At 40.8% G+C, this 15646-nt stretch overlaps 1 protein-coding gene across 3 annotated transcripts in view; it reads right to left on the bottom strand.

Annotated features, from left to right (window-relative positions):
* The window catches only part of LMO7 (LIM domain 7), a 59217-nt gene that overhangs the window by 23160 nt on the left and 20411 nt on the right, over positions 1-15646 (bottom strand). For all 3 annotated transcript variants that reach the window (XM_012723129.1, XM_012723130.1, XM_012723128.1), the window contains 3 exons: positions 14107-14249; positions 12441-12873; positions 9583-9885 (listed from right to left, as the gene is read on the bottom strand). In XM_012723129.1, the coding sequence (XP_012578583.1) occupies positions 9583-9885; positions 12441-12873; positions 14107-14249 (879 nt within the window). The remainder of the gene's footprint in view (positions 1-9582; positions 9886-12440; positions 12874-14106; positions 14250-15646) is intronic.

The following is a 15646-nucleotide window of genomic DNA, read 5'->3' on the forward strand; positions in this document are numbered from 1 at the left end:
GAAGGAAGGAAGGAAGGAAGGAAGGAAGGAAGGAAGGAAGGAAGGAAGGAAGGAAGGGAAAGAAAACTACATCATTTCACAGATTTCTCTGAACTTCCAAGGAGTTCGTGAACACAAAGCCAGCTGCCAGAGGCTCACTGAGCACTGGCGCTGCCTTCGATGGGCAAATGTTGAAAAGCCACTTTTGCTGGCTCCAATGCCAAGTGATGACCTCATGGGAAAGGCAGAACTGCTAGCAAGCTTCACAATGCAGAAGGACGTCATCGCTGAGGAACCCCAGTAAAGGGCCAAGAATTCCTCTGGAGAGGCAAGTTCCTTGAAGTAACATCAAGGAGCCCACAAACAAAGCCTCTTGGACAATGGACAGAATAGCATTTCCATCTCCATCACCATGCTGCACAGTAGCAAATTCAGTTTTAGAAGCATATTTTTTGCTATGAAAATGCACCCCACAAGAGGCTTTAGTTATTTGTTTTTATAATATAATAGTTTATTTTTACATCACGTTGTGCCTTTTTTCAATCTCAGTTGTAATCTCCATGGGCTTCCCATCACCAAATCACCCATGAACCATCACCCTAGTCATTTTTTAAATTTTTTAAAAAGATATATTTATTCCTGCAGAACTGGGGTACAAGCCAGAGGTGCAGGAGTGGTGAGAAGTTTCACCAGAGACAGAGTGGGGAGCGAAACAGATCGACAAAGTACACTGAAGAGGAAAGCAGCGGGCAGGTCAGGAGAGGTCTGCCACGCCATGTGGGTCACCTCCGGGGCTGGGATTGAACTCGCACTGAAGCAGTGCAGCATCCTAACCTGTTGCACCACCAGGGAGGGCCTTTATAAACATTTTAAAGCCTCTTTCTAAAACATACTTTAATTTTTACAGCATATGTTTGTGAACATATTTTTGTAATTTAAAATTTTTTTTCCTACATTTTTTTTTCATTTCTGTGCAACGAACGAGTAGATCCCAATAAATCTTCCACCAACCACCCATGAACCATCACCATAGCCCCTGTGCTCTTCCCTCCCCTGTTGCGTATGTCTGTGAACATTTCAATAATTTTCCACAACTTATGTTTTGGATAAGCAGCATTTTTCTTTAAAGATTTTATTTAGTTATGCATACAGAACTGGGGTACAGGCCAGAGGTGCAGGGGCGATGAAAGGCTTCACCAGAGACAGAGCTGGAAGCAGAATAGGAAGATCAATGAAGTACACTGCTGAGGGGAGCAGTGGGTGGGTCAGGAGAGGTCTGCCACGACACATGGGTCATCTCCAAGGCTGGGGATCAAACTCATGCTAAAGTGGCTTTAGCTTTTCAGTGCTGTGCTTTAACCCACTGCACCACCAGGGAAAGCCCATAAGCAGCATTTTAACAGAAAGGAGTTTCCTAGAGGAGAGTTAATTATTTGATTCATAATCATAAAGAGTATAGAGGGAACTATGTTTTTAACAATAATCTAAAAGACATTTTATTTTCCAGAAAATAACCTACAACTTCTCCACTTTTATTTGGAAGTTAAATCCCAGACCTAAAGCTAGCTGGGCAATTTGTAAAAGCCTTATGCCTTAGTTTTTCCATGTTTACAATCTAAGAGACGAGGGCCCTCCCTGACGGTGCAGTGGGTTATGACGCAGCACTGCAAGCTGGCTGCAGCCACTTCAGCACAAGTTCGATCTCCGGCCCCAGAGGTAACCTCACACAGCAGACCTCTTCTGTTTTGCCCACTGCTCCCCTCAGCAAAGTATTTTCTCAATCTGCCTGTTCTGATCCCCTTTCTGTCTCTGGTGAGGCCTTTCACTGCCCCTGCACCTCTGGCCTGTACCCCAGTTCCATGTGCATAAATGGATAAATCTTTAAAAAAAAATCTAAGTGATGATATTCTGATAGAAACTATGACATTACACAAAAATCAAATGACACTTAAAAAAAAATACTGATCTGTTTCGACAGCATACGTCTGTTGCTTGGCTACTCCAATAAGACACAGTGCTTAGCACGTTGGGAAACAAAGGTGGTTCTTGCTCTCAAGAAATAACTGACTTCTCAATGGTGAGCATGGATATATTTGGTTTTTTAAGGGAAAAAAAATTGTAGCTAACTATCTAGACAAGTGTCCATCAGACAACCCACAAAGAGGTTAAACACAGGAACCCAGATATAGGTAGTGAGACCACATTAATGATCAGCTTGCTGAACACTGACCTCCCAAACATCATAAACTCTGCCATGAAAATAGAAAAAATTACAGGTTAGGTCTAGTCCTTAACCAAAACCACCAAACACTTAAATTAGAAATGGTGCAATAAAAACAAGTGGTTATCTTCACCACTCTTATCCCCATCCAAAAAAATCTAGCTTAAAATGCAGAATCTATTGCTAAAGAGGGCAGAGAGACAAAAATGGGTTAGATACTTAACGCACAAAATGAGATTGTTTTCTCTTGAATAAATAAAAGGGTGGAGTTTTAATAGTCTCAAATTACATAAAGACTTCTCTGTGGGAGACAGCAAGAATGAGTTTAAGTCATAGATGGAAGAGCTCGCATTTTGATCCATCCAGAATTGTCCCACGGAGGGCTGTTCCTCCTTTGGACACAGAGAAATCAGCTAAGAGGAAAGATAATCTCCTCTCTGAAAAGGCTGCACCTCACTGTGGCTATAGCCTGGCCAAATGACATGACCCTGGGCTGCCCAAGGAGAAAGAGGAGAGAAGTGTGTTGGCAGTTATCGGCCCACTGATGTCAATAGCTGTGTGTCACCGAGCCTGCAAGAACCTTCTCTCTCACAATAATGATTTTCAAATTTTTTAAAGCCCAATGAAATTCACATGCAAAACACCTCCTTCCCAAACCAGTATATAAAGTATATTAAAGTCGGTGGCTAAAGCTTCAAGGCAAGGACGCCAGATGCCCCACTTTTGTGCAAACCCCACCCCCGCCCTTACGGCAGTCCCACAGGCATCTCAGTGGAATCCCTGTAGATTGGGAAGCCCATCCATAACCACTTTTAAGAATAAACTATTCAATCATGATTTTGTTACAATTTTTACTTCCTTCTGAATCTCCACAAGATCTACCTAAGTAATCTACAAAAGATCTATGTTTCTGGAGATAGTGGAGGGACTGGCTTTTTAATTAGATAGAATCAGAAAATTGGGGTAGGAGAATCTAGATTCTTAATGACAGAGAAAAGAATTACCCCAGTGGTATCAGCTATCTATGGCAGGAAAGAAAATACAGGAACCTATCAACTATCAGCACTTAAAATAATATTCCCTCAAATTAGGTATAATTTAAATGGACGTACACTAGGGTTGTGTGTTTTTTTTTTTTTTTAAGATTTATTTATTTGAGCATACAGAACTGGGGTACAGGCCAGAGGCTGAGGGGCAGTGAGAGGCTTCACTCCTTCACAGAGTGGGGAGCAGAACAAACAGATCAACAAAGTATACTGCTGAGGGCAGCAGCGGGTGGGTCAGGAGAGGTCTGCCACACCATGTGGTCACCTCCAGGGCAGGCGGGGATTGAACTCATGTGGAAGTGGCTTTAGCTTCTTAGTGCTGTGCTTTAACCCGCTGCGCCACCAGGGAGGGCCCTAATGTTGTGGTTTTTAAGCAAGAACATCATGACCTGGAGTAGCAATGGTCAGACTTATTTTTATGAGAGCGGATCTTAACCTGTAAGATTCTCAATCACCACAAATGAGAATTAGTAAAAACAGTCAATCTTAATCTTAAGTATTCTCAAGTTTTTCAATTACACAAATGTTTTTCCTTAAAGGTTATCTATTTAAGTTGATAAAGTTAACTAAAATGCCAAAGGAAGATTCATGCTTAAAGTCATAAGTAATCGGAAGTAAATCTTTGATTTCTTTAGTATCTTTTTTTTCCCCCAGCTTTCATGATATGAGGACATAGGGTGGGCCGACAGTCCTCCACTGAGATAAGTCATTCATTCACCCACTTTTTGTCTTTCTCTCCCTCGATCCATCTCTCCAGCCACTTCTCAATTTCATTAGTGTGCTCTTCTTTCTGTTCTATTTCATTATTTGCCTCTCTTCAGCATTCCTACTTTTTGACTACGTGCTTTCTTGACCTCACACTACTGTCTTCAACCATTAAGTTCAATGTATCTAAAATTAAACGATTATCTTTCCCCAAACCTGCTCCTCCACCTCTTGTTTTTCATATATTGGCTCAGTACATGCCTAACCGGCTGCCCAACTAGAAACACTAGGTCCCCTCTTCCTTTCTTCCTCTAGCTGTTCCCCACCCCAGCCCCTAGGATGGCTGCCAATCCACTCTCACACACAAAAACACATTTAGTAAAGTGTTTTCAAGTCCAAAATCCAAAAATTCATCTTGAATCACCTCGCTTCCCATCCCCTTTCAGGTAATCACCTCAGTTTGGGCCACAGTCTCTTCTCTAAACCACTCCAGTCGCCTCTGAATTCACTCTCAGGCCTCCCACACTTTTCACCATCATCTACACAATTACTAAAATTTTATAGAACATGCTGATTACTACAGCACACTCTGATTTCAAGTTGTGGGTAGCACCTTCCTGCCTATGGGAAAGATGTCAAACTACATTTCAGAAATAGGTATCTTTATGTACAAGAATATATTTCAGTCCCTCTTGGCTCTAAAGTTCTAAGACACAGCAAACTTTAGTCAGCCTCTGGTGGTGTAACTCGAAGGCAACTCTCCACTCTGAGTATGTCACATTTCCAAAAAAAAAAAAATTAGGGTTAGAAAAATTGCAGTTGTAGCCCCAGCATTTAACCAGCCCGGGGAAAATTATAACTCTCAAGTCTCAAATATTTCGTTGGGAATAGTGGGAATAATACCACCTACTTTGCAAGGTTATTGAGAGGATTAAGTGAGACATTTCAAAGATGCCATGGCACTTTGTTGATACCCAGTAACTACCTTCCTTTTCCCGTGGAAACAACATTATATATGGTATAGATGCAAGCTAAGCAGTTTCCAGAGCAACTGAAGAAAATCCCATTTAACTCTCATCTACTTAGATCTAAGGCTAATAGAAGTCAGTCAGCGTCCCACAAACACAGATCCAGGAAACGTGCAAGCTAAAACACAAGCTTGCTCCTATGCTTGCAGAGAGGAGGGTGCAGTAAGGAGACAAATGAAAGCATGTGACGCTAGGTCAGCCTGGGGGCTGTGAGAGGGGCACTCCCGTGTGTGTGGGCGTGAGAAGGGGACTCGGGAAAGCCTTCCTTCCGGGCATGTATGTCATCCTACTTCTGGGTACTGCTCAAAAACCTGGGGCAAAGGTACAGAAATATGAATCTGGATAAGGTTTCAGAGAGTAATAAACTCTGACAGGACAGAAAAAAGTAAGAAAACCACAGGGAGAGAAGCAGCTGGGGGAAAACATGGGAGTCACATGGGTGAGGCAGATTTAGTGGGGAAGAACTCAGGGAGTCTTAATCTCTTGCTTGCGGCCATCCCAGAATTGCTCTGACAGCCTTAACTGGCAGAACTGAGCTTTTCCTTAGGGAAAGAAGGAATAAATACCACAAGAGAGTAAGGGAAGAGAGGGAGTGGGGAAGAATGAACCTCTGCTCCACAGTGGAGGGGGAATGACATTCCTGTGGGCACACCAGAAATGAGTTCATACTGTTTTTGTTCTTTATGCCTTTCCTTCTCTACAGCATGAAGCACCTTATTATCACAGTTCTGAGACAGATCCCTAGCCTGACTCTGTACTCCCCTCCCCAAACTTTCCTTTCTTAAAAATAACTCTATGAGGCCCTCCCTGGTGGGGCACCGGGTCAAAGCACCACAGCTGTTTCAGAGCGAGTTCGATCCCCAGCCCCGGAGGTGACCCACATGGCACGGCAGACCTCTCCTGTCTCGCCTGCTGCTCCCCTCAGCAGTGTACTTCGTTGATCTGCTTGTTTTGTTCCCCACTCTGCCTCTGGTGAATCCTCTCACCACCCATGTACCTCTGGTCTGTACCACTGTTATGCATGAATAAATAAATCTTAAAAAAATAAATAAATAGGCCCTCCCTGGTGGCGCATGGGTTAAAGCACAGCACTGAGAAGCTAAAGCCACTTCCGCATGAGTTCGATCCCCAACTACCCTGGAGGTGATCCACATGGCGTGGCAGACCTCTCCTGACCCGCCCACTGCTCCCCTCAGCAGTATACTTCATCGATCTGCCTGTTCTGCTCTCCACTCTGTCTCTGGTGAAGCCTCTCCCTGTCCCTGAGCCTCTGGCCTGTACCCCAGTTCTGTATGTACAAATAAATAAATTTTTAAAAAATAAATAAATAACTATGCAACATCACAGTTGACATTCTTAAAGCACTCTTTAATCTTAAACATTTTCCCACAACACGGGATCTATAAAGACCTAAATTACCTGCTGGATCAAGTTCATTCTTTAGTAATCAAGGCCTTAAGAACAATTCAAGTCAGCAAGTAATCAAAAGCCAACTATGTACAAAGACCTTGAAGGATATAAAGAAGTCCATTGGGGTGAAATATTTCATACATAAAAACATACAGAACATGGAAAAATTCATCAAGTGAAACTTTCAAGTGTGTCAAGTTCAGTTCCAAAAAGCAGGAGGAGATAAAAAGACAGATGGGTGGAGAGAACATTTTTTCAATTAGGTAGCAGCAAGAACAAAAAAATAGGCTATTTTCAAAAAAACAGCAGTCTTATGGCTGAAATGTTGACTTCCCTTCTCTTTCCCCAGTAGAGTGTGGTGCAGGCAATTTTAAGCCAGACTGCAGGATTCAAATCCTGTATGGATTTTGGAAAATAACATAACCACTCCATGTCTTCGTTTTTGCAACTATAAAAGAGCGTTAAGAGGGTCGCTGAGAATGAACTACGGTGTAATACTCTGGGAAGCCTGGTTTGCACATGGTAAACACTCAGTGAGTTGGGGGGGAGGGGAGGGTTGTTGGACAAGCCCCAAGGGGTTTCAGTCTCCCCTGAATGTTTTCCTTCATTGAACAGACCCTCATGGACAATTGGAGGCTCTGGGGCAGAGAAATTATGGAGTGAGCCTGGCAGCATGCAAGGTATATGATGCCAGCTTTGTGTAAAATGTACAAATACAAGTGAGTGACCATTTATAAAACATCTGCCCATTTATAAAATGTCTGTGTTGATGGGGAAAGGGCTTGAATTAGGGGAGTGGGAGCAGGTACAGAGGAGATCACCACAAAGGGAGGTTCTAGAGGAAGAAATGAAAGGATAGAATGGGGCAAGTTTTCTGACTGTAAACTAGAGTGTTAGTGTTCATACAAGCATCGGGAGGTGTTTACATGTGACCTTGATTCATGGTTTATCAGCTGTGTTTTGCATTCACCTCTCTCTTCCCAGGTCAGCAGTTCCTCAGCAATTGGAGCAGGGCACCCAGCTGCTATCCTCATACTATGGAAGTGGGCGCACCAAGCTCTCTGGAATACTCACCTATGTTCAAGAATGCCAGTGGCTCCACTTACCAAGTAAAGCCTTCCTTGGCTTGGTGAATATCATTTTAAGTTTGGTGGCATTAAATCTATGAATGATGAAACTGAAACTATGTCATGCTAATTCAGGTTCCTAGTAATTGCAACATCCTGGAACACACCCTACACAACACTTAGCCTCTTTTTCTTAATCTGAGCTTGCAGCTACATCAGCTGCTACCCCCAGGGAGTTACCACCAGCTAATGCACAATATACCACTTTTCTGTATTTGTAATTTGAAAAAGTGAACGCAAACACACAAGCCCATAAAATAGGACATCTTTTTTATGTTTTTATTGTTCATCCACTAATACCTGTGTTCCCTAAGTAGAACACAGGCTATTGTTCTCATCCACTGAGACTTAATATGCTAACTATATATTCCTGACTCTATAGAAATAATACACAAAAAAGCATAAATTTCAGAAACCTGAAGAAACTGTTTTCAGATCTATTTGTAAGCATGCATGGCAAAATGTGAAAGAAATGTTAAAAAGATCATCTCTAAATGATGGGATTATGAAAGATATATATACTTTCTTATTTTCAAATTTTCACAAGCACATAGTATTTTATAATCAGAAAAGTTCACTCTAAACTTGTAAAGCTTTACTGCACTAATTAAACTCTAAGGAACCTGAATAAATATGCCATGTCAAATCATTTCATGGTTACTCATTAATATAATTTAGGTAAGGTTATGTACTTGACATTGTACCTGCAAACAAATATACTCTGGCAAGGCACCAGAGGATGCTAACTAAGTCAAAAAGCCACAAAAATTTCACCTATGCTAAGGGACTTGCGTAACTAATTGCTTAACAAAGAATTTTCTAAGGGAAATTCTGAAAGCTTTCTGTTCCCTAGACAACTGGTGACTTTTTAGCCTATGTGCAAAATTCAGTAAAAGAACATTCATTACCTAATAATTCTCTTAAAAGACTGTAAGTGCTCCCAGTCATACTTCATGATGGTGTTTTGTTTGGACACTCAGTGTTAAGGAACACAATGGTGACCCTGTAACTGAGCTTCATATTCCCATTAAGAGACAGGAATGGGACAATATTCTTGACATTTTAAAGTGTAAATTAGTATTAAAAGTCACATAAAGCATTTTCATGCCCCTAGAGGACTGCACCACTGATAACATACCACTTTTCTCTTTATGGTCAGTTAATTTCCATGAGAGAGGCTTGTGTTGCTCATTTAACTATTAGTCCTACATCAATAAATGGGAATATGGGCAAAGGCAGTTTGGTGGAGGAAGAAAAAATTCTAAAAAAAATTATTTAAAAGGCCCTCCCTGGTGGCGCAGCGGGCTAAAGCACAGCACAAAGAAGCTTAAGCCACTTCTGCATGAGTTCAATCCCCGCCTGCCCCGGAGGTGACCACATGGCGTGGCAGACCTCTCCTGACCCGCCCGCTGCTCCCCTCAGCAGTGTACTTCATCGATCTGCCTGTTCTGTACCACACTCTGTCTCTGGTGAATCCTCTCACCCTCCACATCTCTGGCCTGTACCCCAGTTCTGTACGAATAAATAAATAAATCTTTAAAAAAATTATTTAAAATAAGAGATACAGAAAAGGAGGTAATTTCTATTAAACATCAATGTTTAAATTATGCATTTGTCCTTAATTCTCTCACATAAAAACTGTCCTGTGTTCCCATTAATCCTCAAATGAGCACCATTGTGTTAAAAACAAGAAGGGACAGCAAAATAAAAATTAATAATAATTTCCCATGTAACTCCTGCACCTGAAATCAAAAGCTGCTGAGGACCTAGTGCTGTAAGGCAAGAGCTACCAAAACAGGAAGTAGAGAGAAAAAGCAGCCAAATCCAAAAGAGATTGTTCCAGGAATTCTCAATACACACGTATCTATCACAAGGGTTATCTCCAGCCACAAGATCAAAGTTGGGAGAGACCTACTTCCTCCAAGATCTGTTTAAAAATAATATACAATATCACTTTATACATCATCACCATCTAGACTAATAGTACCTGGAGGTTAGAAGCAAGGTTTCCAGATTTAAATACTTACAGCTTTCAATAGCAGATAAGAGAGCTGTCTGAAACTCACCTGTGATGATGAGACCTCTGTCTGGGGTGAGCTGCTCCCTGCTCCAGACTCAGACATCAAATCCAGGCCAGATGTTGAGGAGAGTGTGGCTTTAGAAGTGGCAGCTTGGTCATGGGAAAGAGATGAGAAGGAAGGAGTAGGAGAGGGCTCCCGTTGCATGTCCTCTCCTTCTGCCTCTCTATCCTCGGCCACGCTGGAGGCAGGCTGGCTTGGCTCAGGTTTTTGCACAGAGGTGCCCACCACACTGCTTTGCAATCTCTTAATGCTTTCTAAAGTGCCATTGTACTTCCAGGAATCATCCATCTAAATAGGAGACATTTTAGACATCATATTCTTTATCCATCTCAATAGTAAAAACACCATTTTAAACTTTGTATTGTTAGCTCCATTTCTCTTTTTTAAATGTGCATGTATTTTAAAGGATAAGGGTTACCCATAGCTCCCTAAAAGCTGGGCATACATTATTTTACTCCACACTAGGAATGTCGACAATTAACTGATTAGGTAGTACACTCAGTGGTATTTAACATTTCTGTAATATGCAAAAAGACCACAGGAAAGAGCCATGTATCTTTAGAATTAGAACATTTTCTATAATAGATATTCCCAAAACATAGACTTGCTGGATCAAAATCACAATGAGATGTCACCTCATACATCTGAGAATAAGCCACACGAAAAAGACCAAAAGATAAGTATTGGCAAAAGTGTGGAGAGGAATAGTCTTCTTATATCTTTCATGGTAGAGGCAGACTTCAGACTGATCCGTCTCCTATGGGAAATAGTATGGAGGTGTCTCAAAAGGTTAAAAACAGATTTACCATTTGACCCAGCAATTCTATTCAAGATATGTACCTCAAAGCTCCAAACACACTATTCAAAGGAATGCAGGCTCTTCTGTCACTGCAGCACTGCTTACAATAGCTGAATTAGAGAAACCATCCTAGTGTCCAAAGACAGATGAGTGCATTTTAAAAAAAAAAAAAAAGTGAGACACACACCACCGTGGACACTATTCCGCTATCAAGAAAACGAACTCTTGCTATCTGCAAAAATTCTGCGGAACTGAAAAGGACTGTGCTCAGGGAAAAAGTCAGAAAGAGAAAGACAAATAGCGATGATCTCACTCCTGTGCAATACAGAGGAACAGAAAAAAAATAAAGCAGAGCAAACCTAGAAATCTGACTGCAGAATTAAGGCTACCAGAGGGGAAGGAGACGAGCTGGAGAACAAAGGGGCTTGGGCGCCATTCAACTAGAGCAGAAGGTTAGTGGTGCTTTGGGCTGGTGAACATGGACTGGCAATGTACATCTGAAGAGGTGTGAATCTATAAACCTAAATTATATAGTGTTTAAACCAACGTTTTCTCAATTTAAAAAAGGTAGATCAAAGAGTATGGATACTTATGTGTAGACATGCACATACACACCTGCTTTATACACATACATACATCTCATCTATTTATATCAATTTATGTCTCCTATAGACCTCAAAAAAGAAAAAACCCTGTAGCAATCCACTCTCCAAGGTGATATCAAAGAAGGCTGTTCCTTGGATATATGCCAACATCAGATATTCTGAATGTTTTAGATCTTTGTGAATCCCAAGGTACAAAGTTATAATGCATTGAGGCTGAACATGCTTCTGTATGCTTTAGGTTATCAGTTGCTTAAATTCCTTCCCCCTTGAACTAGCTTTTCATTTCTATGTCCATTTTTCTATGGTTTGTATTTTCCTAACCAGTTAATAGAAATCTTAGGGATGTTAACCTGAAACCTAAAATATATTTTACTAATATTTTTCTGAATCTATAAACTGTGGATTGGATTAATAATATCCGTCAACAGATTTGATATTTACATTGTTGGTATGTCTATATTTTATTTACTGTAATGGTCATGAATTTCCTGGACACTTTAGAGAGGTTTCTCGCACTTTGAATTTTAACCAAACTTTTGTGTTTCTAAGTTTTAGGATTCTACATTGGCAGTAGTAAAAGGAATTTGAACATTGATTTTACAATTCCATTAAGACAGTGGTATTAACTGTATAATACCCTATATAATTAAAATGAATATGCCACCTTTCGACTCCACATTCTATACTCTTAAAACTCCTGAAAATGGCCCTCCCTGGTGGCGCAGCGGGTTAAAGCACAGCAACTGAGAATCTAAAGCCGCTTCCGCATGAGTTTGATGCCCGCCTGCCCCGGAGGTGACCACATGGCGTGGCAGACCTCTCCTGACCCACCCGCTGCTCCCCTCAGCAGTGTACTTCGTAGATCTGCCTGTTCTGTTCCCCACTCTGTCTCTGGTGAAGCCTCTCACCGCCCCTGAGCCTCTGGCCTGTACCCCAGTTCTGTATGCACAAATAAATAAATCTTTAAAAAAAAAATCCTGAAAATATGAGAGACATTTTAAAAACTATATTAAAACATCTCAAGTTGCATGAAGTAGGAAAAATGTTAATTGTACAAAGCACCTGAAAATATTCAGCTGGAACCATGTACAATTGCTCTTTTATAGGTCAAAAACAACTCACTATTAACAATTTCATATTGCTCGTCCTAATCCCTCACAAAGCCTACATCTGAGACAACATGACTCTAAAAAATAATAAATGTTCTACCTCGAAGTGCATTTTATTCACTTTCTAAAATACATCAGCCTTACCTCCATTGAACTTAAAAGCATGCCTACTATATTTTAAACATAAAATTGTTAAATCTAAATTTGCTAAAATGAACTGTTACCTATACATTATGTACATTTTACCCATTACCTGTATAACTCAAACCTCCACATAAATTCACTGACTTTGTCCCTGAAACAGACTAAATGAGCTGGGGACATTTTTACCGTGTAGGATCTCGGGAGTGATGAGATTCTCCTTGACTGAGTGCCAAAAGGTCTCGGTGTGACCACAGATGTTAACCTGGCTGTATCAGTTCTCTGGTAAGTTCTGGGGAGAGAAGCTGAAACTCGAGTCGACTCCATTTGTGTGCTCTGTGACTGCTGAGAAGACAAAGGGGCTGAGTGTTGTTCCTCCACAGGGCTTGGAGAAGGAAGCTGAGTTTCAGCTCTCAGAGTGCCCTCCTCTTTTGCAAAACTTGAAAACTCTGGTTCAGGAACTTTTGTGGGATAACTTGTTTCTTCCTCTTCCACTCTCTCACTCTGGTCACTCGTTTCTGACATAGTCAATGTAGGGGTAAGATTTTCTTCATCCAATACATCATCACAGGAATGTATTCTTCTCCTGGATGTAACTGATGACATTTGATTTCGGGTGTCCCTTAGCAGAAAGAAAGGCACCAGAACCATACAATTATGCGTTTGACACAGAACGGCAGAGAGACAGGTGTGGGTATTTTTAAAATATAAAAATGGACTGGGTATTTTTAAAAAATATTGATTTCACAAATCAACACAGTAGTTACAGAATATGAGGATAATACATGATTTTATGGAGTTAGTAGGATTGTTTGATTTGTTTTGCCACACTCATTCTAAAAGCTCGAATTTTTTAAGAGGATCTCAAACACTGCAGCTCTTTTATAATTGTAAAGAGATTTTAAAGGGATTACTCACATTTTTATCTGCAAATTTATAACCCTTCCAAAATTAGCATACTGTAAATTTAACTAATCGACAACCAATTTAACCAAGATGTGGATTCATTGGTAGTGTTGTGAGCTTTATACCCTGTGCCCAGTTTATAATAATTTACTAAAAGTAAAAGACCAAGACTCAAGAAAAGAGCCAGGGTTCCTTTAAGACTGAGTTAGTATATGATTTCATACCCATAATAGAATTCCCAGATTATTGTTACTGTTGTCACCGCTAGTATTTATGGAGAAGTTGAGGAAACAGCCTCCCCTCTCCCATTCAGTAATGGTCAGAGTGCTGCATTTAAGTGAGTGAACCGTGTTTACCATAGGCTTCCTGGCCACAAAGGAGCTTTGTTTTTCACCTGACAGCACGTTCCCTTTCAGACATTATCCTTAAAGCATGTTTGCCTTCGCCCTAACCTGTAAATACCCTAAGGTTTCACATTGTAACTGCTCTGCTAGAATGTTTGAATTTGACCTTTATTTTCTCATAGTATGATGAAAAGAATAATCCCTCAGATTTACATAGACTTCCTTTTGTACCACAAAAACATGAAAAAGAACCTTACATTATATTTCAGACAATTTAGTCAAAAGTGGGAGCTGGTACCACTTGATCAATCCATCCCTAAACACACTTTAAAAGGAGAAAAACTGGCTTATTTTCTGCACCAAACATAGCCAATAGCACTCAAATCTGCATATAAACATACAGTATCAAATAAGAAATAATACACATCTAAGTACTCATTTCTCTGATAATCCAGGTCACTGTGACAGTAATAACTTGCTTTTCCCTACAGGAATTTTCATTCCCTACAGGAGTTTAATTTAAAGCACACTTTGTCATACCATACTACAAAGAACAGTTCTGCCCCGGGTGATCTCCAGCTCTGAGGTACATTCAGCCTGATTACCTGTCCTGCTGCATTTCCTTAAATGTCTTAGAGCTCTTCTCAGACTTCTCTAGCACCTGCTTTTCCATTTCTTCCCTCTCTTCTTTTTTCTTCTGCAGATCTGAAGTGTAGCTTTTTCGACGGCTTTTCCATTTTGCAAGGTCCTGACAGAAGAAAATCACATCAGCACAGGCCTACCTGAATTTCTGCACACCCTTTCCATGAGTGAGCATGCCAGAGTATCCTATTACATCGCTGAAACTATTCACTCCAACTTGATGCCAACGTGCCCTAATTTTGCTTTTTATAGCCAGCGTTTCTGTACCAAGGCTTTATCTCGTGTGTCTGTCGAAAAAACCTGACCTAGTAAGCTACACCCCATTTTTGTTTTCCCAGAAAGCGCCTGCCTTGCTGCCCATATCACAAAGAATGCTAAATGCTTGTAATTAGGTGTCAGGTCAGAAAGATCAGGAACTGTTTCAAATTCATTTTCATCTCACTCCAATAATCTGGCTGTTATGTACAATAGCAGTCTCACTGGGAAAGCTGAAACAGAGACTTGATTGTAATGGCTGAGTGTAAGAGGCTCACTCACTCTTTCTTTTAACCAACATAAACTCAATCCCAGACAGGAGCCACACAGAAAACGTGATGCAGTCCCCCTATGAAGAATTCTCAGTCTGGAGGGAAAGACAGAATTGTAAGTAAGGGTTCAACAATGAGTGAATAGGGTCACACAGAAGACAGGAGTTGGAGGCTGAGGGGTCCATGCCAGCCCGGGTAGGCGAGACCAGAATCAAGTATGTGACTTCAAAGCAGGGAAACTTCCTGCGAGGAATGTAAATCTAACCTCGGTGGGTGACCCCAGGGCAATCAACCTAATTCAGCTTTCAATTAAACATGCTAACTGCTTCTGACACCCAGGATTTAAGGCATTCTGGGTGATACAAACTTTTCTATTATCTCCCACACAGGGAAATTCCACGCTGGAAATAGCTAAAGGCATGCCAGTCAAAGCAGAAGCCTATTCAAGGTCTCACACCAAACTTAAGTTGGAATTATATCCTTTGGCTATAGACAAGGCCACTCTGAGACCATGACAAGCCTTTTCTAGAAGGGACAAAGGTAGAGTGTATGGTCCTTTAAGGACAACAAGCATGAGTTTTTGTCTAACAACCTATAGATAATCTCTATACTTAACTATCTTCATTCCCAAACATTTTGGGCTATTGACATTTCAGTACTATTTCATGACAATTGAGTCCCCAACTAAAAGAGGCACAGAAATTCAAAAATGTAACCAAGACTGAAGTTTTGTCTTCATTTTACTAACTTTTAATATTTCATCTCCTTCGAAAACTAAAATTTACTGCTCCTGGCTCTTCTGTTCATACTGGCAACTCTCTCTCCATAAAGTTCTCCTCATGCTCCTTTGGGTTTGCTCCGTATAGTTTAATTCTTTACAGCCCTTTGGTTTATAACAGTTGTCTCTTTTTTAGAAGGTCAAGCATTTTTTTCCTCCATGGAAAAAGGAAAGATTAAGTCCACATATATACAGTTA

This window comes from Condylura cristata, unplaced genomic scaffold (assembly GCF_000260355.1).
Source record: "Condylura cristata isolate star-nosed mole 26May11 unplaced genomic scaffold, ConCri1.0 scaffold00010, whole genome shotgun sequence".
In the NCBI taxonomy this organism is placed as follows: domain Eukaryota; kingdom Metazoa; phylum Chordata; class Mammalia; order Eulipotyphla; family Talpidae; genus Condylura; species Condylura cristata.